A 23,770-nucleotide genomic window follows, 5' to 3' on the forward strand; every position below is an offset into this window, starting at 1 on the left:
CTTCTGACATTAATTGATCGTGAAGCTGCCATTACAAGTAGTGAGGAGATTTGTGTTGAATTAATGGCGTAGTAGTGGTGAAATGAGTGCTTGTGAAGCAAGCAGTGAAGGTGCAGAAGGTGGTGGTGGGGAAATTCAAAATATGTCTGTTGGGGTTTTGGGGTTTTGCAGAACAAAAAAACATGAACCGAGTGAAGTGCAGTCACGTTTTTGGTCACGTGCGAACGGATTTGGGCTTCAGCTCCTCTAAAATCATCGATAGAAATAGAGAGAGACATAGGGATTATAAATTTTTAAATAGAGAGAGATATACAGATTCTAAATTTGGGGGCCCCATTTAGGGGCTGCGTTGGAGGTTGGTTTTTCTATCAGTCCTTCAAATTTGAAGATCAAGGCCCGGATATAGGCCCCATTGGTGATGCCCTAAGAGGTTTCCTAGAAACTCTTGTTCAAGTGAAAGGATGAAAGTTCAGTCCCAACTTTGGTGTCTTAACTGCAACACTTTAGCAGTATTTGGATCATCATTGGTAAGGCCCCTATTCAGGTGCTTGGGTGCAGGGTTTATCTACTATATATCTAATGATCACGGATACAAAAATACTGGTCGAAGCTAAATAATTTTGGACCTATTTTCAAGCCATTGACTCCCTTCTCCCATTGTTCAATATAAAATTTTGTTCAATATAAAATTTTGTTACCTGCAAAACTGAAGCAAAGTAACAAAAGATCTTTTATACATTTCTTGCTTGGGTCTGATGGGGCAACGTCCATTGTAGGTCTCCGGGTTTGGGTTTGGATTTGGACATACTGAGGCCGCCCCTGACCTAAACGGGCTAACCGAGTGACCATTTCTTTCTCTCACTCCTCGCCAATGGGGCCTCGTATCTCAACTCTGAAAAATTGGCCAATGCCTCAATCTAAACAAAGAGAGCTTGAGACAGAAATAGAAATCGATGATAATAATAAAATTCCCTTTTCTACCCCTACAATCATTCTTCAACACTAATTCATTTCTACTAATCTTGTAATTATTATTATTATAAAAAAAAAAAAAAAAAAAAATCCCTTCAAATGTTTCCAAGACTATATACAAGCTTACTAAACATCACAATACACTCATTATGCAAAGCCCAACAACTAGAAAAAGCAGAAACAATTCTTATAGACGCAATTCGTCTTGGCTACTTCCCAAATATCAATACATACAACAATCTTATCTCTGCTTACTCACGTATCGTAAGTTTTAATGCTGCTTACTCAATTCTAGATAGAATTACAGAAGCTGGCCTAACTCCAAATGTAGTTACTTACAATGCATTAATAGCTGCTGCTTCTAGATACTCACTTTTATCAACTTGTATTCATTTGTTTGATGAAATGCATGGTTTGGGTATCCTGCCCGATGTTTGGACTTATAATACTTTGATGGATTGTTTCTTTAAAAATGGTAAACCTGATGAAGCTGTTGGTATTTTTCGTGATGTTCTTTGTACTGGTGATGATATTATGCCTTGTGCTACTACGTTTAATATTTTGATACATGGTCTATGTACAAGTGGGTATACGGGTAATGCGTTTAGGTTGTTTAGGAAGTTACAAGAGCATGGTTTTGAAGGAACGGTTGCTACTCATAATATACTTATTAATTGGCTTTGTAAATTGCGTAGAACGGGATCTGCTAGGATCATTCTTAAGGAACTTGAGGAAACAGGGAATGTACCTGATGCGTCTACTTATACTACTGTGATGAAGTGTTGTTTTCGGTCGAAAAAGTTTGAGCAAGGGTTTCAGATTTTTATGGAGATGAAGAGTAAAGGATATACGTTTGATGCGTTTGGGTATTGTACTGTGATTAGTGCTCTAGCTAAGGTAGGTTTGACAAGAGAGGCTAATTATTGTATTGGTGAAATGGTTAAGAACGGAATTGAACTTGATTTAGTTGCTTACAACACACTGATTAATGTGTATTGTAGAGAAGGGAAGTTGGAGAATGCGTTTGGTTTGGTCAATGAGCTACAGGAATGTGGGATGGAAAGTGATCAGTATACTCATACTATACTTGTTGATGGAATGTGTCGGTCAGGTGACATGGATGGGGCTGAACGTCATTTGAAGCTTATGGAGATGAAGGAATTCAAGTCAAATTTGGTAGCCTCCAACTGCTTGCTTAATGGATTGTGCCAAGCAGGTCAAGTAGAAGATGCAATGAAGGTGTTTGGAAGAATGGAGTATAAGGATGATTTCACCTACTCCATGATGGTGCATGCTCTTTGCAAGGCGAAGCAGTTCTTTGCAGCAGCCAGACTTATAAAGACCAGTTTAATAGAAGACGTGAAAGTCCTCAAATCTGCACAAAAGGCAACAGTTTTCGGTCTTCGTTCTACAGGCTATAAAAGAGAAGCAAGTCAGCTCCGGTCAGCAATTATGGTTGCTAAGTATACAAGATACTGAAGTCAGGTATTGAATCACATTAGAAATAGATTAGCTTGGTGTATGTACATTCTTTGGATTACCAACTTGGTAGTGTAAACAAGTTTTGTGTGAAACAAAAGACCCGCAGCTGTCATGGAAAAAGCGGTACTTTAGTTTCAGACAAGTCTTCAGCTTGATTAAACTGAACATACATTGTCCCAGATGCACCATAGAATGATTTAGTGGACCCAGAAGTGCTGAACTTGGACCCATAGTGACATCTCCTCCCATTCTACAAATTGCGAAATTGGTAACATTTTGTAGAAATTTTTTGTTACCCACCTAGAGATGCTCTTAGTAGGAAATAATTGAAAGACTGAAGTCATAAGTCAAATAGCTGTATCCACATGTTGGTAGCAGATGGATGGGAGAGTAGATCGTTATTTCTTCATTTTTTGAATTTAAGGGACTTTTAACTGGGAACCTGACCAAAATATTGTATGTAACTAGATGTTAAAAAATCAGAGATGGCCATTTTTTATTTTTTTTAATAATGATTAGATAGGAGAAAACACTGTGGCATTGTACAGCTTTTATTTTCATCAGTTTCCTTGAGATGAGTATTATTTTTAATCCATATTGCATTAGTAGTACCAAAAGTTTGGAAACAATTTTTTTATGTCAGAAACTGTTCCCTGGCCTCCATACTTGTGTCTGTCAGTCCAAATATACTATAGTAGTTTTCATTGCATGGTTCTTATTTTAGTATGGAGAAACTGTACTGAGAAACTGTTCCTTGCATTCGTACTTGTTTTTATGTTGGTCATTATTTTGTATCCAAAGCTTATTTTTGTTATATGGAAGACATTTCTACTGTAGATGTTTCTATTTCTGGTCACCATTGGTATATAGTAAGTATAAAATTTATTTATAGTGTGTCACTGTCGTATCTCTATGGAGCTGAGGGGAGTCGGGTTTACAATGAGAATCCATTTTCTTTCTATCTGTCTGCTAGTTACAACCCATGCTGCGTCATTTACAAATCAAAGCTTCTCTAGTATAGGATATATATCGTATGTTCTTTTCCCAATTTAAATAATATGCTAGAGTTTCTCCCACTTTTTGTCATTCTAGTTATTTCGCACTTTCTGACATTACTGATTTTAAATATACTTGTGATATTCACTTGGAAATAATTCTTATCTTGACAAAGTTGTTTTTATGCAGCCCTGGTTATATGTTGGGTGTGGAATGCAAGAAAATCATTTTACCCTTTTGAAGTATCTTCCTACTTTTCTTCCTTTCATTTTCTTTTTATGTCTTTTGTATAGGCCTCACCATGTCTATCTGTTTTTTTTCCAGGTACAGTCTTTTTTGGATGCTATTGTTGTTGAGCAAACTCTCTTTTAGCTACTATTATGAGGTGAGTCGCTGTTTGTCCATGAACAGTAGGGTGTAGAAAGAAACCGTATAATTCAATAGATTCCTGACTGCCCAGGCCTTTAATATAGAGGGAGGACTCGATACATGTATGAAATAGGCATAAATGTAAACTAATGTCAAAGATGGAACCTTATTAAGTGGGAACTTGTTCTAAATTTAAAATAACCCTAAGCTGACCTGTATTCCATTATAATCCTGATCGATGTCATAGTATTGATTTTATGGTGTATCTCATGCTCATGTACACCTACCTACTATGAATTTAATCTCGATTACCCTCCCTCACACTCATGATAATACACGATCACCTTGTTTTCGACATTATGTAGTCACTTACACCGTCCTGAAGGTTGTCGCCCTCAAGGATCCATCAAGAAGACAAAAACATAACGGCGACAAACAAAATTCCAATGATAATAATCTGCCTTGATTGCTCAGATTCGAAAGGGCATATGAAAAAAAACCACAAGCAGGTGTTTTTAATGGGCTTTTAATCATCAAGATTAACCTCATTTGGTCTAGTAGTCAAAATGTGTCTCCGCCACGAGCAAACCATTTGTCTTGGTTTTGTGATTTTGGTTTTTGGCCTACTGCGTTACCAAAAAAAACATTTCTTCTGTAGGGGTTGTCAACAAGCTCATGTGGACACGTTTTGTCTAACAGTACATATCAATTAGTGGACACTATACGTAGTGTAACTGCTCATCTAAATTTCAGATTAAACCACTTGTACAACCAACAAAGAAAATCATGAAAATTGGAGTAAGTTCATACGATTGGCATCAGCTTTTTCCAAAAGGTAATCTTCATTTTTATGATCATGGATCTAATTTGTTACATTGTATTTATTATTGAGTTTGAAGGTTAAGAAACTTCTAACAAATCTCGTTTTTCAGTCAAAAGCAATGCTGGTGCTATTGTGGCTGTTTGGGCGCCTATTCTACTTGTGAGTTCTCGTGATTTAAGGCTTCAGGAAAGCTCAGAAGTTTCCTTCATCAAGTTCTATAACTGCTATTGCAAGCCTAATGCTCAAAAATAGATTCCTAGTTCTTTCAGTATACTTAATTGGAAGCTTATACAAGCATTTCGTTCTTGTGATATTAAAATATTTTGATATGTTGATACAGGTTTATTTTATGGACACCCAGATTTGGTATTTGGTGTTTTGTGCAGTATTTGGTGGACTTTATGGAATTTTTCGTCATCTTGGTGAGGTATGCAGTCATTTTTCTATTGATACAGATATTGTAACAGTCTTACAGTCATACAATCTCCTCATCTTAGATACGGACAATGGGGATGCTGAGAAGTAAATTCCTATCTTTGGTTTGAGCTTCCAATGTTTTCTTTGTTCCACCTTCATCCAAATGTAACAGTGGAAGTGACATAAGAAGTTTCTTTAAGAAAAACTTCACAAGGTACTAAGAGTCTTCTTTTTATGTTTGAAATGTGTCTATACTGCTCAAAAAATTCACAGTTCTCTTGAATCTGACAACATCAATCTTATTCTTCTATTACAGGTCTCAGAAAACGAAAAGAATGTCGTTGCTAACTTTGCTCAAGTGTGGAACCAAATTATTACTAGCTTTGGGCTGAAGATTTAATAAGCAACAGGTGCATTTTGTTTTTTGCTAATGTATCTGTCAAAATAAAACCTGTACGAAAACCCAACAGAACTTTGTTTTCTTGACAACAGAGAGATGGATTTGATGACTATACTGGTGTCGATAGAGTTGGGTTCCGGTCTGATCCGTTGGCCTGTTTTTCCTGTTAGCAACTAAAGTATGCTCTTTATTCTCATCGATTGTTATATCTATACATTGCTATTCAAATCAAACTCTATAATCCTTCCATTTTTTTCAGTTTTCAATAGCATTTAGCATGGCTAGAGATTTCGTTGGTAAAGATGAGAAACTCTTGAAGAAGATAAGAAAGGACTACTTTATGTACTTGGCTGTTAAGGAATGCTATGAGTCAGTAAAGTATATACTTCAAGTTTTAGTCGTGGGGGAATTAGAAAAAAAGGTAAAGAAACCATTTTTTTTTTCTTTTTTTCTTTTTCGGTTTGGACTGTCTGGATCGAATTGCTTCCTTAGAAAACAATGCTCTCTAAAGTTCTAGTCTATCCTTCATTTTGTTGTTTTGTGTGCTGCTATCAGGATTGTTTCTGAGATAATTAATGAAGTCGAAATGAGCATTAACAAATCCAGTTTTCTTACGGATTTTAGGATGAGCGAGCTTCCAGACCTACACACTAAATGCATTAACCTAGTTGATCTTCTGGTAATATCTTTTTTTGTTCTTAGTTTCAGCTTTACACTGTATACCTCTCTTTTCTTTTACAACCCTGGGCTTCCTGACCTTTTTCCTTTAAATGTGGCATGCCCTAAAGGTTGAAAACAAAGAAGCAGACCTTGACAAAGTGGTGAAAAGACTGCAAGATATCTTTGAAGTTCTAATGCAAGATATCATGACCCATGGATCCAGGTTTGTTCTGTCAATACTCAGTTTCCTAAGAGTAGATTGTATTCTGCAAAGCTGCAGCTTATTTAGATTGTTTTCTTATGCAGACTCTTGGATATGCTCTATGGTTCCTAGCCATTGAAAAGGGACACGGGATTCTTCAAAGAGTTTCAACCACAGCTATTTGTGTCATTTAATGGAAAATCTACTATTCTTTTTCCTTTGCCAGATAGTGGCCCTTTGAAGGAACAAGTGGGATTATTATTCTTCATCGTTCAATCTAATTACAATAAATGAAATTAATCTGTCCAATTGTTTATGGCAGATCAGACGCTTGCTTTTGTTGCTTACTGCTAACAAAAAAGCTATGGAAGTTCCAGTGAACTTGGAAGCTAGGAGACGTATTTCATTTTTCGCAACATCTCCTTTTATGGATATGCCATTTGCTCCAAATTTTAGGATTATGCTGTCTTTCAGGTTTGATTCCTTAAGTTTACCTACATATTCCGTCCTCCCTTAAATTTCGTTCTGTTCACTTTTTCTGGTCTCTTTTTATACTTTAGTTCTTAGTATATCCTCGTAAAAATTTCAAATCAGATGATGATTATTGATAGTCTAGTACTGGGGCTATATTGTTTTCTCTGATTTCATATTCTCTTTGAATTCAGTGTTTTGACTCCGCATTACCAGGAAGAAATTAACTTTTCCATGAGGGAGCTTCATTCGAGGCAAGAAGGCGTGTCCATAATATTTTACATGCAAAAGATGTATCCAGGTTACTGTAGTTAAATGTCATTCACCTTTTGTTCTCCCAATTGGTTGTTCTACAACGAATTCTGTACACTGACTTTTGTTACTCTTAGATGAGTGGAAAAACTTCTTGGAATGCATTGGATGTGAAAATTTAGAAGAGATAAACTTTAAGGGGAAGGAGGAAGACTTGAGAATGTGAGCTTCCTTCCGTGGACAAACACTAAGCAGAACTGGTAAAGGAAAAGTGCATCAACTATTCTTCTGATATAAAACTGTGAATATTTTTGTCCATCTTGAAATAAACTTTGAGCTTTGTAATACAGTTAGAAGGAATGATGTACTATAGGAAGGCCATCAAACTACAAGCCTTTCTTGATATGGCTGAAGATAAAGGTGAGTTTACTGAAATCTTATTCAGTGGCCAATTCTTCCTTGTATTTGGAATCATTTCAGATGTGTTCTTGGATGTACCTATTTTGATGAAATAGATATATTTGAAGATTATAAGCTCGTTGAATGGAGACGTGATAGGAAACATGGTCCGCACTCTTTATCAGCACAACTGGATGCACTAGCAGACATTAAATTTACCTATGTAGTTACCTGTCAATCGTTGGGAGTGCAAAAGGCTTCTGGAGATGATAAAGAGTTAATTGACTTGATGATGAGGTATTCCGTTCACAACTTGTGTAATTTTTTTCTGTGAAAAGTTACATTAATAGCATGGTTGGATTTTCTATTGTTTCTTGAAGGTATCCATCCTTACGTGTTGCTTACGTGGAGGAGAAAGAAGTTATCGAAACTGAAAAGCCTCAAAAAGTTTATTCTTCTATATTGGTTAAGGCAGTGAACTATTTAGACCAGGTACTGTATGCCATGCACATTGGCCAGTAAATATTGATTCATCTTGATTAATAATGTGAGTTTGTTGCTGAAGGTTATATATTAGCCTTTATCAATTTAGGTTAGTGCTAACTTAATCGCCACGGATATATCTTTTGTAAGATACTCTTAAAGTCCCTTGAAAGCGATTGTATGATCCATACTAAGTTGGAATAGATGCATTTTATTGACTTCGACATAGACCAACGCAGGATATTTACGACTTGTTTAATTAATCTACAAAGTGGCTTCCCAGCCCTTGTGTTCTGAAGGGACAAGACTGCATTGGTAAATGTATCTTCAACAGAACAAGACTGCAGTGTTAAATATGTCTGAATTGTTAAATAAATAGTTAGAATATGTAATCTGTAGAGAAAGGAATATTGCATATTCAATGAATTATATTTCCTACATGTGTACTTTTGTGTCTATTATTATTTTCGAGATTCTTATTTGAAAATGTGAATAACTGCTTAATTTTTCTACTATTTCCAGCAAAGTGCACTTCAACATATGGTCCGCATTTAACAAAATATTTTGAATTTCGTTGGTTTTGAAGTTTTGGTCAACATCGGCATTTTGAACTCTATGCATCTACGTCGTTATACTTGTCTTTGGGAGGTGTAAGGCTGAGTCCAATGGCTCCTTATCCCTTTAAAATAGAGCTAAAATCAACAGATTTTATTCTATCATTAATTACCTCTTTATCTATATAATGGATTTTACTCTCTATATAGAGTAAAATAAGGATAGAGAGTAAAATCTGTTGACTAGAGAGTAAAATAAGGATAAAAATAAAATCTTTTGTATACATAAAAGAGGAAATTAATGATAGAGAGTAAAATCTGTTGATTTTAGCTCTACTTTTAAGGGGATAGGGAGCCATTGGACTCAGCCAATGTCTCTTAAATATAGTCTATGTGTCGACACTGTCCCCACTTACACCACCCAAAGGCCAGGTCCAAAGCTTCCCCATACATGGGTATAAGGTTTTAACCAAAAAGGCCTCAACATTAGTAAGTGGTAGTTGATTCTATATAACCCGGATCCAAGACGGTATCCCATTCGATGTGGGACTAAACGTAATCAAATACTAAGGGTGTGTTTGTTATGATGGAAACACTATGGAAATGAAAGAAAAATAAGATTGGTCCATTTTTTTCATAGTTTGTAAAGATTGGTCCATTTTTTTCATAGTTTGTAAGGCGTTTGTTTAGGCATGGAAAGGAAATGGGATTTTCCATATGAAAACAAAATCATGAAAATGGAAAAGGTTTTGTGTCCTTAGCTAACCCCTGAAAATATGGAAAGGAAAACATATGGAAACAAAATCATGAAAATGGAAAAGGTTTTTTGTGGAAAAAAAAAAAAAAGAAAGGAAAGAAAAGGAAATAGATAGATAGGGACTTACTACTAATACACCCATGACCCAACAATACAATTATTCATTTCCATAGCTTTTGCAAACAAACATGATTATTCCTTTCTCCAGTTTTTACTTTCCTTTCTCCAGTTTATCAAACACATACCATTTAAAATTATTTCTTTTCCATTTCATAGTGAAACCACCCATTTTATTTCCTTTACTTTACATGAGTTAAAATTTAACAAACTCTTTTGTAGGAGATTTATCGCATAAAACTTCCTGGTCCACCCAATATTGGAGTCGGAATGCCTGAAAATCAAAACCATGCTATAATTTTCACACGCGCTGATGCGTTGCAAACAATTGATATGAACCAAGTATTTCTTCTTCTTCTTCTTATTTTTTTTATTTTTTATCTTTTTATTTCCATTCATCTTCTTGAAATTGTTCTGTGCACTCATTGGTTTTACAGGACAACTATATTGAAGAAGCATTCAAGATGAGAAATGTTTTGCAATAGTTCCTACGGCACCAAGAGCAACACCCTCCAACAATAATTGGTCTACGGGAGCACATATTGACTGGAAGGCTAGATCCTTTGACTTGTAGCTAACACAGAACACAATACTTCTTCTTCTTCCAGTGTGTGTCTCAGGGAGAGACATTTATATTAGTGAGTAAAAGAGACACTCACTTCAAGCACATTAGACCAAATAATGAAATTTTCCCACTCATCACGAGATCCCAATTCTATGCCTTTTAACAATAAAATCAAAGTAGTGGTTCTGTCGGATATGCGTCCTATATTGAATCTAATACATTGGCACAAATAATGTTGAGGAAATAATATAAAACCTGATGCTACTGTACGCCAACATAGCTGTAGAACAACAATATGAATGAGACACGTAACACATCTAAATTTTATAAGAGATTAAAACCGGATGCTTTATATCAACTTATGATCATGGTACTTAAAATGCACTAGTCCTGATCTAGGAAAAAAAAAAGAAACACTAGTAGCGATCTGTTTGAGTGGCCATTTAGGTTCAATTTTATGTGCTACCAGGATATAATATCTGCTACCAGCCAGTATTGTAGAATTTTCATTATCTTTTTGTTTTTCTGTATATTGAGTCAAAGCAGATCTCAAGGATTTTATTCATATTAGTGACTTCGGCAAAGATACTATTGCGAAAATTCTAGACCGAGCTGCTGAGGTCAAGGCACTGCTAAAGTCCGGGGACAGGACGTATCAGCCATTTAAGGGCAAATCAATGGCAATGATATTTGCAAAGCCGTCACTGAGAACTAAGGTTTCTTTTGAGACAGGTTTTTTTGTGCTGGGTGGTCATGCCATTTATTTAGGACCGGACGATATCCAGATGGGTAAAAGGGAGGAAACCCGTGATGTTGCTTGTGTACTCTGGCTATAATGACATCATTATGGCACGTTTATTTGCTCATCGGGTAACATGGTCAGTTGTTGTTGTTGATATTATTCACATTATTTGATTATTATCATCTGATTATTCCATAAAACTTCACCAAATCAGATATTTTAGAGATTCCCATATTGAAAATCCTTGTGAAAAACCAAGATCATATTTGTCATTGGTGTGAGCTATGAAAACGTTTAACTATTCAAATGTGTTTTTCCCTATCTTGAACTATGTTTATTGGAACAAATAGTGCTGAATGTGCTCCATCATACCTGTGTTTCCTTGCCTATGCAGTCACTCTCATTGCAGGATATGCTAGTGTTCCAGTTGTCAATGGTCTGACTGACTACAATCACCGTTGCCAAATAATGGCTGATGCCCTCACCATAATTGAACACGTAGGTCAGCTGGAAGGAACAAAGGTTAGTTATAACATCTCTCTGATTATTTTTCCATACCCAAAGTTGAAAGTCTCTTTAGGTTGTCATTTGTGTCATGGTGAAACCGACATTCAATTCAGTATCTCCCTAATAGTCTATTGACTTCGCTATGAATATTATAGTCGAATGTGATTTTTGACAAAATGCAATATCCAGGTTGTTTATGTTGGTGATGGAAACAATATTGTGCATTCTTGGCTACTATTAGCGTCGGTGCTTCCTTTCCATTTTGTTTGTGCCTGCCCTAAAGGCTTTGAACCAGATGAGAAGACAGTTGAAAAAGCGCGAAGTTCTGGAGTAAGCAAGATCGAGATTACAAATGGTCCAAAGGAAGCTGTAAGAGGAGCTGATGTTGTGTACTCAGATGTATGGGCTAGCATGGGTCAAAAGGGTGAGGCTGAATACCGTCGCCAACTGTTCCAGGGATTTCAGGTAAATTTCTGCAAAATCTGGTTCCTTTTATGGCCTATTGCCTGTTCCGTTTTAGAATTAGATACTTGAGCTGGACATGAAACTGAAGCTCCTTGCTTATCATATGAAACCGCTCGAAGTAGATGCTTAAAGATATAGAGTTCAACAGAAAAAATTTCATTATGGATGATTGTTGGATGACAAAGTGTATCCTATATGAATAAGACATTGGATGAAGAACAAATCCTGGGAGTTAGCTGCAATGTGTACTCCAATATACACAGGCACAGCATCATGTTTTTCCACCCATTTTTCATTTATTATTCCTTATTCTAGCCTCCTTTTGAGTTGGTAAATGTAGGATCTGAGCTTAGACGTGTATTATTGGTTCTCACTGTCAATCTCAAGGTACAAGTTACAATACCCTGCAACTAGCCCATTACTGTTGCCCTAATGTAACAGCAGAATATTAGAAAAGCTAAAGAGGCAATAATCTGATAGCATGGGTGTTCTTTTATTATTCGTTCTTGGTAGGAATAATCCAAGTCTTCTAATTGTATCATACTTACTAGTAATAGTCTATCAACTTCAAATCATTTGTGTCTTCAGTTGTTACGCAATAGCGTTCAGAAAGTCTATACTAACTGTTTTTGCTGATCAATTGCAGATAAACGAAGACCTTATGAAACAAGCTGGGCCGAAAGCTTATTTCATGCACTGCCTACCAGCGGAAAGAGGTGTAGAAGTCACAAATGGAGTAATTGAAGCTCCCAATTTCCCTCAAGCTGAAAACCGTATGCATGCGCAAAATGCCATAATGCTTCACCTTTTTGGCTTACGTGTAAGAGAGAGGGTTACAAGGGTCATAGAGATACCAGACTACTGAAGTAAAATCCGACAGTAGTGAAGTAACAGGATAACATCCGGAAGAAATCAAACCAACGTCCAAGGCGGTACATGTCACGGCTTAGAGTTTGTTCACTGTTTCCATTAGTTATTTTGGCTTCGAAAATTGAGATCGGGTTCAGACCTACATCCCGACCTTTGCCAACCTGCATGTACTCATGGTACCTAACACACCCTGCAGCAATATGGAATTGAATCCTACATAAAATAAAAATGCCTGTCACTGCGAAGAACCTAATAACTTAATCGGAGAGAGTATAATAACAGTAATTTACCAGCAAAAATATCCTCGCTTAAGTTAATGGTTTTTGATGCTTTGCTTATTCCACCTCTCGTTAAGTGAAATACTCTATCAAATAAATCGGGATGCCCATAATGGAAAACATCAACATAATGTTAAGACGATTAAATATACCTTGATTTGTTAATTTAAAAGTAAGTGACATATAGAAGTTTTATTACAGCAACAATCAGAATGAGCTAGGCAACAAGGACAGTAAATGAACAGTTTGAGTAAGGACCGAAAACCTAGTGTGCGCATGGTGCATCTGTGCGCAGAGTTGTGAGTCACTCATTTTAAAATTTGTGACCGGTTGTTTAAGTTTTAGCCAACAGCAACAGTGAGGGTAAAAGTGTAAAGACTCCCTCTTCTCTAAACTCTCTCTCGCCAAAAACTCTTTAATGTCCGAAACAAAAAAGACAAAGCCGAAATTTGGGTCCACCCTGCGCACCCTAAAAGCCCTCTTAAAAAACAAAAAACATTTTTTTCCTCTGCTTGCTTTCTTGTTTCAGTCTTCTTCTGCTCTCTCGTAGTTGGGTTTATAGATCGAGAGAGAAGAAGAAGAAAACATGACTTTCTCTACTATGATTAGATCAACTGTAGCAGCATCACCTCCATCTTTCATTGAACCTCCCAAGGTGATATATCTTTAAATATTAATATTATTATTTTTTTCTATATATATATAGTCATGATTACTTGGTTGTTTTGGTATGATTTGATGAGCTAAACTGTGGAAATAATTTGTTAATGAATGATTGACTTTTTTGAGCCTGGACATAAGTATTGGTTATTTGGTTAAAGATAGTATTTTGGATTCTGAGTGGAGATATAAATGAAGTTTCGATACTATTACTTTTCTTATTGCTGGTGTTGTTTGTCGAAACTGCTTAAGTTGCATCCCCAGCTTTTATTGATTCATAGTGTGATAGTAAATAGCACACTCTCCATTGTCAATCATCCATTACAATGTTTGTGAGTTTTACATCAAGAGGAGGATAGAACAATATCATATGAGCATGTTTGAATTAAATGGTCTCAAAGAGAGGAATAAGTTTTTTTTGTTGTTGTTGTTGTTGTTGTTGTTGTTGTTGTTGTTGTTGTTGTTGCTTGTTTGTTTTATTTGAATTTACAATGATTTTTGTTACTTTTTGTCTTTCTCAAAGAATCATTCAAAGTGGCAATCACAAATCAAGTAGGGTGCAAACGGATAGGTTCGGATTCAGATATGCCTGTATCCGAATCCGAATCCGAATCCGATTTTTTTTTTCCGAATCCGAATCTGATGATTATTAAATTTTTTATCCAAATCCGATTTCAGATATTCGAATCGGATATCGTATAATATCCTATCCGAAAATTAATATTAATTAAAATTTTATTTGCTTTGAATAATTCATTTTACCACTATAAAAACTATTATAAATAAATAAATAAATAAATATATATATATATATATATATATATATATATATATATATATATATATATATATATATTTGTCATTTATTATTATTATTATTTTGTTATTATAATTTTATATTATTAGTTTATGATTTTATATAATATTTTATACATTAATAAATAAATAAATAAATTATATATAATAATTATTAATTTTTTAAATCGGATTGGATATTTTCGGACGTGGATATGGCAGTATCCGAATCCATATCCGAAACCAGTTCGGACATAAAAAATTATCCAAATCCGAATTCGATATCCGAAATTTTCGGATAATATCCGATTTTTCGAATACGAATTCGAATCGGATTCAAATATTTGGATATCCACTTGCACCCCTAGTCTGAAGTCAGCTAAGGTCCAAACAAGCGTTTTCGGTAACTCAGTTCAAGTTGACTCATTATCCTTACAGTTCAGTGATCAAGCACTGTGGTTTCTATGACATTGTAGTGAATTTTGCTTTAATTTCACAGTAAATCTCATGATTCTCTGTCTGAACTGTATAGGAAATGTAGTGGAAGAAGTATTCAGCCTATCAAAGCCACAGCCACAGAGACATCCCCTACCATTCCTAGTAAGAGTTGTATTATAGGACTTTTAAGGTGATTAGTTTTTAATTCTATGAATTTGTTTTATTTGGTGTCATTTTTGCTCATGTATAGAGTCATGGAGTGGTGGGAAGACAAAGATTAGGATCAACAGTGAGCTTTTTTTTCTTCTTCTTGAAATCTTGTTTATTATTAGCTTATTTGCATCTTTTAGGTTCCATCTAGACTAGCAATGTCGCAGTTTAGTTTTAGAGCATAGAATGCATCTCGTCTTCTAGTCTATCTGAAAATTACTATCGTGCAGGTTTTGGCCGGATTGGAAGGTTGGTCTTACGTATTGCAACAAGCAGAGATGATTTGTAGCTGTCAACGATCCATTCATTGATGCCTCATACATGGTATGGGGACACTGTTTGTATCTTCTCCAGTTTTTCTTTTCCTTTCTTTGTTGCCATTGGAGCTAAATTTTACAAATGTCTTGTTTGTACCGACTATGAGATTGATTGTGAGACTTGAGGAGGTTTATGTCACTATACAAAAATTAGTATCACCATACATCCTTAGTTTGATCCAATGTAAAACCTAACACATTTTTCTTTTTTGTCTTATACGTACTTTAAATTGTGCTACTTGGTGAAAATTTTGGGCTGATGTTATCCTTTTCGAGGCTTACATGTTCAAATATGATTCGACTCATGGAGTTTTTAAAGGAACAAAAAATGTAATTGATGCTTCCACCTTGGAAATAAATGGAAAGAAGGTTGTAGTCACAAGCAAAAGGTGATGTTCTGGTATCAGCTTTCTTATCGAGGCACTGGTGCTTATTGAAGAACATAGTTTCTAGATTTTAACAACATATTTTTCCGTAGGGACCCTGCAGAGATCATTTGGGGTGAATATGGGGCCGACTATGTCGTTGAATCTTCAGTATCAAGTTAGTTGATTTCTTTTGTCTCCTTGTCTGAATTGTGATTTCTTATTTATTTGTGAAGTTCTAAGTGCATCAATCTTTTGATATGACACTTTATGTGGTATAATTCAACACTCATAATTCAATTAGTTAAAGTGATCTAACTCTTTTTGGGCTCTTTTTGTATAGTTTAGTATGCTAGTATTTCTGCAGTATATATATGAGGCGTAGTTCATATGTGAACTAGTTCTGAATATGACACTTTATGTGGCATATTTCAGTATGTTAACTATATGAGAACTAGCCCAAGATAAGACACTTCATGTTGCATATTGCATTGTGTTAGTATGAGACTTTATTTGGTATAGTGCACTATACACAAAACAAATTACTTTAGATTATAACATTTAAAGTACGATAACATTAATAAGTTATAAGAAGTATTGAATAAGACACATTGAGTAGTATATTAGTATGTTAAAATTGTGAAGTAATCCTGCATATGACATCTTATATAGTATATAATCCAGTGTATGACAATTTATGTGGAATACTCATGTATATGACACTTAAGTGGAATACTCGTGAATACTCATTTATTGGTTTTCCTTGTTTATGTTGATAATGAGGGAAAATAATGGTAATCTTGATTGGTGCGGGCATGTGTCCAGCTTTTACTATCACTTGATTCCCAGTTTCCAACAAACACTCACCATCATCATCTACTGGATGGAGCCTATGACATGGGGGATTTGGGTACTGCTAGTGGTGTGTCATTAACCTCTACTCGTTTATGTGATGTAATACTATGACCATTTTTATCTCTAACTTTTCTATTACTAAACAATTAACCTAAAGGTATGAGGGTTTCACTATGCCATTTCCTTATTATTTGAATTCACATTCAAGCACGGCCTAATAGGTATGGAAATATAGGAACCTCATATAAGAAAATAAGGTTATGATAGAGTTGGCTATCCCAGTGGCAGTCAGGATATAACGATGTCTTCTCAAATTGAAAAAAACTTTCAATTTGAGAGGAGATCATTACAACCGGACATCCTCCTGGGGTAGCTGACTCTATTATGTCCAGCTTCTCAAATATTTCCTTGTATTTTAGGTTAAGAGTTATTCCATAGATATGGATAAACAATGTCATAGTACTACATCACATACACAAAGATTAAGTGTGACAAAAATAATGTGGGAAAAAGACGAGAAAACCGGCCTACACAAAAAGTGAACAAGAAGAATGAGAGAGAGGGAAAACAGAAAGTGGTTACAGTAATCATCATCTACTGGATAGAGCCTATGACATGGGGGATTTGGGTATTGCTAGTGGTGTGTCATTAACCTCTACTCGTTTATGTGATGTAATACTATGACAATTTTTATCTCCAACTTTTCTATTACTGAACAATTAACCTAAAGGTATGAGGGTTTCACTATGCCATTTCCCTATTATTTGAATTCACATTCAAAGCACGGCCTAATAGGTATGGAAATATAGGAACCTCATATAAGAAAAGATGGTTATGATAGAGTTGGTTATCCTGGTGGCAGTCAGGTTATAATGATGTCTTCTCAAATTGAAAAAAACTTTCAATTTGGGAGGAGATCATTACAACCGGACATCCTCCTGGGGTAGCTAACTCTATCATGTCCAGCTTCTCAAATATTTCCTTGTATTTTAGGTTAAGAGTTAATCTATAGACATGGATAAACAATGTCATAGTACTACATCACGTACACAAAGGTTAAGTGTGACAAAAATAATGTGGGAAAAGGACGGGAAAGCCGGCCTACACAAAAAGTGAACAAGAAAATGAGAGAAAGGGAAAACAGAAAGTGGTTACAGTAATCAACATCTATTGGATGGAGCCTATGACATGGGGTATTTGGGTAATGTTAGTGGTGTGTCATTAACCTTTACTCGTTTATGTGATGTAATACTATGACAACTTTTACCTCTAACTTTTCTATTACTGAACAATTAACCTACGCATCTGTTATTTGTAGACGACCTCTTTCTTTTTGCAAATGGCGACATCAGAGTCCTCCGAAAGCTGAAGTTAGGCCTTAACTTCTATCAAAAGGCAGTAGGACAATTTTTTAACACAAAAAAAGTAAGATTTTTCTAGGCAGCATGACTCCTGTGAAGAAAAGGAGAGTAGAGGAGTTATTTGATATTAAAGAAGGAGAACTATCTAAGCAATATATGGGGGTGCCACTTTTCAATAGAATAGTGAACAGTAGATCCACGCAATGACTAGTGCATAGAATCAAAAGGAAAGCTTCTGGGTGGGCAGGCAGAATGTTGTCCTTTCAGGGGAAAGTAATCATGGCCCAAGCGATCTTATCAAGCATGCCAATCCATAATATGGCAGTGTACAAATGGTCCAAGAAAAGTATCAAAGAAGGAGAGGCTATCCGCAACTTCATTTGGTCAGGAGATCCCACCAAGAGAAAATTTGTTACTCTTAAGTGGGAGAATGTATGTAAGCCGAAAGACGAAGGGGGTGGTCTAAGCACTCGCAAGCTGGAAGAGATAAACAAAGCACTCCTTCTGAAGCTTGCATGGGGTTTTCTGAGTAGGAATGATGACTGGAGTAGATTTATGAATAGGAAATTCCGAAAAAGAGATGGCAGTGTTCTTACGTATCACAAGCCCTCATATGTTTGGCCTAGACTTAGAGGTGCGCTTTATGATATAGAGCCGTACACAGGATGGATCATAGGTCAAGGACACAAAGTAGACCTCTAGAGAGACAACTAGGCTGGAAAATCAATCATGGAACTATTGCCACAAGTAAACTGGTCTGGGTACAAGGCGACGGTAGCTGACGTGATTGAAGATAACAAATGGAATTTTCCTGCTGCTGTCTCTGAAGTGTTTGGTCATCTAGGAATTGATTTGACTAAAATCCCATAACCTAGTGGGGAAGAAGATGTTAGAATTTGGAAGCCAGAGTCTGATGGGCTTTTCTCGGTCCAGTCAGCTTATGAAACAATCAGGAGAAAGAAGAATAAAATATTATGGAGTCAGAAGATCTGGACAACCCACATACACCTCAAAACTGCCTGCATAGCTTGGAAGCTCATACAAATAGTTGTGCCAACTGATGATCGTGTGAAAAAGGTTGGGGTACAGCTGGTTTCTCGATGCCATTTCTGCCATCAAGAGGAAGAATCTGTACAACATCTTCTATGCGATTGCACCAAAGTTCGAGAGGTTTGGACTTGGGCAGCACAAATGTTTGAAGTAACCCTCTCAGAGTTTAACTTCATGGTACTGCTGAAGGCGACAGAAAATAACAACCCCATCATTCAAGAGCTGTGGAATGCAACTACAGTACACATCATGGTTCAAGTATGGAAGACTAGAAACAAAGAGCACTTTGAGGACAACCCCATTCACATGGGCAACATGAAGCGAGAGATTCTAAGGGGCGTGAAAGTCTTGGGTTCGCTCTCGCATGGAAGGAAGCGAAATGACATGAAAGAGTTTCGAGTTCTAAAAAGGCTCGATGTACAAGCGTAGAGTGCTCCAGCCCAAAAAATACATGAGGTACATTGGGTGGCTCCTCAGGGGAATGTCATAAAGTGTAACACGGATGGTTTAGCCCAAGGAACTCCAAGTAGAGGGGGGGCTGGGATTGTTTGCAGAAACAAAGACTTAGCAGTAGTGAGAGTTCTTGCAGCAAGACTAGGCCAAGTTACTAGTTTTGAGGCAGAATGCATTGCCATTGTATTGGCAGTCGAGAAAGCTGGAGAAATGAATTGGAATAGCATTTGGATTGAGGCCGACTCAGAAGCTGCTGTTAAGGCCTTCAATAGCGATGTTATACCATGGGTGTTTAGAGCAAGATGGAAGTGAGTGATTACACTTCTACAACACTGGAAACTAACCCATACTTTGAGAGAATGCAATTTTAGTGTGGAGGCAGCGGCTAGAAAGGGATCCACACTATTGCAGGGAACTTCGATTTGGACCACTAGTAGACCAAATTATGTAACTATGATATAGATTTAAATGAGCGTAAGTGTATCATGTTCTGTTTCTGACATTCTTTTTAATAAAATTTCCTTACTTGTGTGCCAAAAAAAAAAAAAAAAAAAACAATTAACCTAAAGGTATGAGGGTTTCACTATGCCATTTCCCTATTATTTGAATTCACATTCAAAGCATGGCCTAATAGGTATGGAAATATAGGAACCTCATATAAGAAAAGAAGGTTATGATAGAGTTGACTATCCCGGTGGCTGTCAGGTTATAATGATCTGTCTTCTCAAATTGAAAAAAACTTTCGATTTGAGAGGATAGATCATTATAACCGGACATCCTCCTGGGGTAGCTAACTCTATCATGTCCAGCTTCTCAAATATTTCCTTATATTTTAGGTTAAGAGTTGTTCCATAGACATGGATAAACAATGTCATAGTACTACATCACATACACAAAGGTTAAGTGTGACAAAAATAATGTGGGAAAAGGACGAGAAAGCCGGCTTACACAAAAAGTGAACAAGAAAAATGAGATAGAGGGAAAACAGAAAGTGGTTATGGTAATATGTGTTGACGACTGTCCGACTACAGTAAAGCTTGGTGAAAAGCTACTTTCAGTAGAATCTTCAGCAACGTTTCAATGTCTTGATTCTCGAAAGCAGCTAGTGGTTGGGAGGTTTTTCAAGTTTGCACATGTAAAGTATGTAAAATGTAAGTCAATCTGAAAACCTTTTATGATGCATACTGTTCATTTGACTATAGAGAATGCGTAGTCGTATGTATTTGTAATGACAATTGAATTTTCCATCACCGAGATATATATGTTATTGTATTAACTGGTGTACGTAATGTATGTGTTTCATTACAGCACCATTGCTTGGGATGGAGACACAATTCAAGTACACGATAAATAGCTGGAAGAATTTATGCTTAACAGATTTGTTAATGGCCAGGTAAGTTATGCACACAATTAGTTCTCATATATCATCGATGAAAATTGACTTACTTCTGAGATGCACTATGCATATATTAAATTGGTAACCTCGAGAGATAGAGAAGATAATTGATAGTGGTGCCTTAGAACAGAGCACTTAGCCATTTCTTTGACACTGATTTTCGTATGTTTGAAACCTAAGGTTATATAATACACAATGTTGCATACTATCAAGTTGTAAACTTGTATTGCTTTTCTAGTGGTAATTATAACATGGCTAACATATGGCAGTGAAGTTCATAAATGCTTTAGGATTACATGTAACAGTTGTTAGCACAAGTACATCTAAAAAAGATGAAGTTGTGAATCTCCTTAAAGCTGATGATAGATTTGTGCTCAGAACTGGCAAACAACAATTGGAAGTATGTTATGGCCGTAAGTTATACTGGCCTTCTTTGTTTTTTCGATAAGATATTGATAATGCACATAGGTACTTATGATTCACATTAGTATACCTCTTGAGCTTGCATACCTCTAATAGGTTATCTTATCTCCAGACAGTGATATGTTATATGAAAGGGACGAGAAACTTTTGAATGGTGACCGAATTTTTTCTTGACTTCATAGTTGATACTGCATCTGGTGATCATCCCTTTGATCCATACATGACACTCTTGAAGACTATGGGTGTTTTGGTCTTAGTGGGCTTTCTTTCCAAGCGAAGTTAAAATTAATCCCACAAGCCTTAATATAGGTTAGTTATCTATTTTCCTTCCAATTCTCCGAAGTATGGTAATTATTTATTTGTTGAATTGGTATTTCTGAAACTGGTTTTAATTGATGGAGATGTTATAACGCATAGTAAGAGGCTGTTAGTGGTCGTGTCGGTACTAAAATAATTTCCTATCTTCTTGGTAGGTTCCAAAACTTTTTCCGGGAGTGTAACGGTGGAAAACGAAGGATACCACGTAAGATGTTAGAATTCTCGCGGCCGCCAACAAGATATACCTGGGGATTGAAGTTATTCCAATCGACTACATAAATGAAGCACTTGAGAGGATGGTTAAGAAAGATGTCAAGTATCATTTTGTGATAGATATTAAGAAGAACTCCTTAAAATGAATGTTTTCACAAGGTAATAAGAAAAGAGTTCCATTAGTTGTTGCATTGTATGCAAGCCATAACAGAAATCAGAAGTACATTGTAATAATTTTATTAGAGTGGTTAAAAAGGTTTTTAACTTGTTTGGTAAATATGGTTCATATGTACTTCATCTTGCTTGAAATAAGGGATCTGCTTTCAATGACTCATATGGTCTATCTGTACTTCATCTTGCTTGAAATAAGTGACCTGCTTTCAATGATTCATTTTTAGTTTGTATTATTGAAATTGTGGTTTTTAGATTTGTTCACCTTCGTTAGTGTAATACAATGAGAAAGCTAAAACAAGAAAAAACAAAAAAGATCAAAATGCCTAAAAATATAAACAAGGGGATCCTAGAAAAACAAAGCACACAAACAAGGGGACAAACAAACCTTCTAACAATTTTTAAACATTGAATTTGATCGATTTTTACTTCTAGTGTAAGATTCCTCTACATTTATTGAAGCTAGAGGAGTTATCATTGATCATGTTATTATTCCCTCAGAAACAAATATGAATAACTTTCCATTACGTAATGTCGGTGGCAATTCAAAATATTTCAGAAGTTTCTCCATCCTAAAACCCTCCTAAAAAAATCATCATCAGTAATAATGGAAACCAACAACGAAGAAGCTTTCCTTATCCCTCTACTTAAAAAACCCCCCTAACAACAATAACAACAATAAAACGAAAAACCCTAACAACATAATAAAGAGGAAGGATTATAGGTTTAGGGACTTGGTTCTCCACTGGGAACTTTTTATTACTGGTGACTAATTAGTTTCTGCCCATTATTGAGGGTGCACTGCTGTTTGTAACGATGTGTTGTTATAGGTGAGACTCTCTCTCACTTCCTCTGTATTGTCTCCAAATTATCATATTTCAATAAAATTCATTTATCAAAAAAAAAAAAAAAAAATAGTATGAAATATGAGGATGATATATCTAGTGGTTTAAGAACTAGTTTAATGACGTAATGGCAAGTAGACTACAATGTCATTTGTTGTTGGATACTTACTTATATGCTACATCTAGTAGTTTAATAGGAGTATGCTACATCTAGTGCTTTAATATGAGTATACTACATCTAGTAGTTTAATAGGATTATGCTACATCTAGTCATTTAATAGGTGTATGCTACATCTAGTAGTTTAATAGGAGTATGCTACAAGCAAAAGGAACAGTTAAGGGTAAGAAAGTAACAACACATCTTCTCTCCCTCCAACCTCCATATGGTGCGAACTAAACTTTTCCTCTCACTAAAATACGTTCAACTGGAGAACTCCTACCTCCACTTCTCGTAATGTACTTTGATCTTCAACAATTATAAGTATGAGGTTAGTTGATTTCTCTTTTGGCACCTTCTATTTTTCATGTCTAGGCAAAATTTCACAATTGAATGGTGTGTGATTTGGACAATTTGGACAATTTAGAGAACCGTAAATCACACACATTTACTCTTTTGTTTATTTAAAAAGTGATGCGCATTATTATTATGACAGTTAGAAAGGTGTATCATGTTGAGCTTTTCTCGAATGTCAAATGAATAAGAACATTGATTGTTTCTAATGTCAAATGAAGTTGACATTGAATCAAATGAACTTGATATTGAAATTTTCCAAAGTGGTATATGGTTTGAGCACCATAGTTATTTGGTTCTGACTATTCTACTGTTCAAGCATTTATGTTTTTTTTACTATTACCACTGTGATTACTTCGTAGAGTATGAAATTGAGTGAATATGCGCTAAAAGTGCACTTGTTTCATATAACAATCCGATGATGAATCACTTATCTGACGACGAAGAAGATTGGCTTCGAAATGCATGTTTTGATAGTTTTACGAATGAAGATAGTGATTTTATGGATGTGACATCTATGGGGGAGGGTGAAAATGTTGAAATTCATGAGAACAGTAATAGAGAAAGTGATTGGTGTGAGGCTAGTAGAGTGTTTGAAGCAGGCAAAG

At 35.8% G+C, this 23,770-nt stretch overlaps 4 protein-coding genes across 38 annotated transcripts; all 4 read left to right on the forward strand.

Moving 5' to 3' along the window:
• The first annotated feature begins 852 nt into the window (after positions 1 to 852).
• Positions 853 to 10,595, forward strand: LOC147496872 (putative callose synthase 8). 16 transcript variants are annotated; one of them, XR_015194921.1, is made up of 21 exons: positions 853 to 2,457; positions 3,640 to 3,692; positions 3,775 to 3,835; positions 4,573 to 4,654; positions 4,752 to 4,801; positions 4,983 to 5,069; positions 5,140 to 5,273; positions 5,376 to 5,469; positions 5,552 to 5,637; positions 5,719 to 5,880; positions 6,015 to 6,138; positions 6,248 to 6,342; positions 6,426 to 6,570; positions 6,644 to 6,795; positions 6,987 to 7,093; positions 7,182 to 7,304; positions 7,395 to 7,464; positions 7,560 to 7,740; positions 7,824 to 7,935; positions 9,577 to 9,696; positions 9,792 to 10,586. XR_015194921.1 is itself a non-coding variant. In XM_086559708.1 (21 exons), exons 17-21 carry the CDS (start codon positions 7,404 to 7,406, stop codon positions 9,837 to 9,839), a joined length of 522 nt encoding a protein of 173 aa, XP_086415834.1. In that variant the 5' UTR covers positions 853 to 2,457; positions 3,640 to 3,692; positions 3,775 to 3,835; positions 4,573 to 4,654; positions 4,752 to 4,801; positions 4,983 to 5,069; positions 5,140 to 5,273; positions 5,376 to 5,469; positions 5,552 to 5,637; positions 5,719 to 5,880; positions 6,015 to 6,138; positions 6,248 to 6,342; positions 6,426 to 6,570; positions 6,644 to 6,795; positions 6,987 to 7,093; positions 7,182 to 7,304; positions 7,395 to 7,403; the 3' UTR covers positions 9,840 to 10,595. The 16 variants fall into 15 exon arrangements, 2 of the variants coding, with proteins under 2 accessions (XP_086415834.1, XP_086415835.1); XM_086559708.1 differs by having other exon boundaries at positions 9,792 to 10,595; XM_086559709.1 differs by having other exon boundaries at positions 7,572 to 7,740; positions 9,792 to 10,595.
• LOC147496873 (putative callose synthase 8) lies at positions 5,556 to 7,270 on the forward strand. The gene is made up of 9 exons (XM_086562689.1): positions 5,556 to 5,624; positions 5,719 to 5,837; positions 6,015 to 6,138; positions 6,248 to 6,342; positions 6,426 to 6,445; positions 6,548 to 6,570; positions 6,644 to 6,795; positions 6,987 to 7,093; positions 7,182 to 7,270. The coding sequence occupies exons 1-9, from the start codon at positions 5,556 to 5,558 to the stop codon at positions 7,268 to 7,270; spliced, it is 798 nt and encodes a 265-aa protein (XP_086418815.1).
• A 21-nt stretch (positions 10,596 to 10,616) lies between the features above and the next one.
• On the forward strand, positions 10,617 to 12,787 carry LOC147496874 (ornithine transcarbamylase, chloroplastic-like). 2 transcript variants are annotated; one of them, XM_086559710.1, is made up of 4 exons: positions 10,617 to 10,797; positions 11,056 to 11,183; positions 11,358 to 11,633; positions 12,280 to 12,787. In XM_086559710.1, exons 2-4 carry the CDS (start codon positions 11,130 to 11,132, stop codon positions 12,496 to 12,498), a joined length of 549 nt encoding a protein of 182 aa, XP_086415836.1. In that variant the 5' UTR covers positions 10,617 to 10,797; positions 11,056 to 11,129; the 3' UTR covers positions 12,499 to 12,787. The 2 variants fall into 2 exon arrangements, with proteins under 2 accessions (XP_086415836.1, XP_086415837.1); XM_086559711.1 differs by having other exon boundaries at positions 10,617 to 10,789.
• A 349-nt stretch (positions 12,788 to 13,136) lies between these two features.
• LOC147496875 (glyceraldehyde-3-phosphate dehydrogenase GAPCP2, chloroplastic-like) lies at positions 13,137 to 21,967 on the forward strand. 19 transcript variants are annotated; one of them, XM_086559713.1, is made up of 10 exons: positions 13,137 to 13,436; positions 14,769 to 14,836; positions 14,925 to 14,963; positions 15,115 to 15,208; positions 15,478 to 15,590; positions 15,680 to 15,744; positions 20,594 to 20,678; positions 20,951 to 21,094; positions 21,217 to 21,413; positions 21,578 to 21,967. In XM_086559713.1, the coding sequence occupies exons 4-8, from the start codon at positions 15,206 to 15,208 to the stop codon at positions 20,991 to 20,993; spliced, it is 309 nt and encodes a 102-aa protein (XP_086415839.1). In that variant the 5' UTR covers positions 13,137 to 13,436; positions 14,769 to 14,836; positions 14,925 to 14,963; positions 15,115 to 15,205; the 3' UTR covers positions 20,994 to 21,094; positions 21,217 to 21,413; positions 21,578 to 21,967. The 19 variants fall into 19 exon arrangements, 14 of the variants coding, with proteins under 14 accessions (XP_086415839.1, XP_086415842.1, XP_086415843.1 ...); XM_086559718.1 differs by lacking the exon at positions 13,137 to 13,436 and adding an exon at positions 14,384 to 14,673 and having other exon boundaries at positions 21,221 to 21,413; positions 21,578 to 21,624; XM_086559719.1 differs by lacking the exon at positions 13,137 to 13,436 and adding an exon at positions 14,384 to 14,673 and having other exon boundaries at positions 21,287 to 21,413; positions 21,578 to 21,624.
• Positions 21,968 to 23,770: the final 1,803 nt, after the last annotated feature.

This window comes from Coptis chinensis, chromosome 5 (genome assembly GCF_015680905.1).
Source record: "Coptis chinensis isolate HL-2020 chromosome 5, ASM1568090v1, whole genome shotgun sequence".
NCBI lineage: Eukaryota > Viridiplantae > Streptophyta > Magnoliopsida > Ranunculales > Ranunculaceae > Coptis > Coptis chinensis.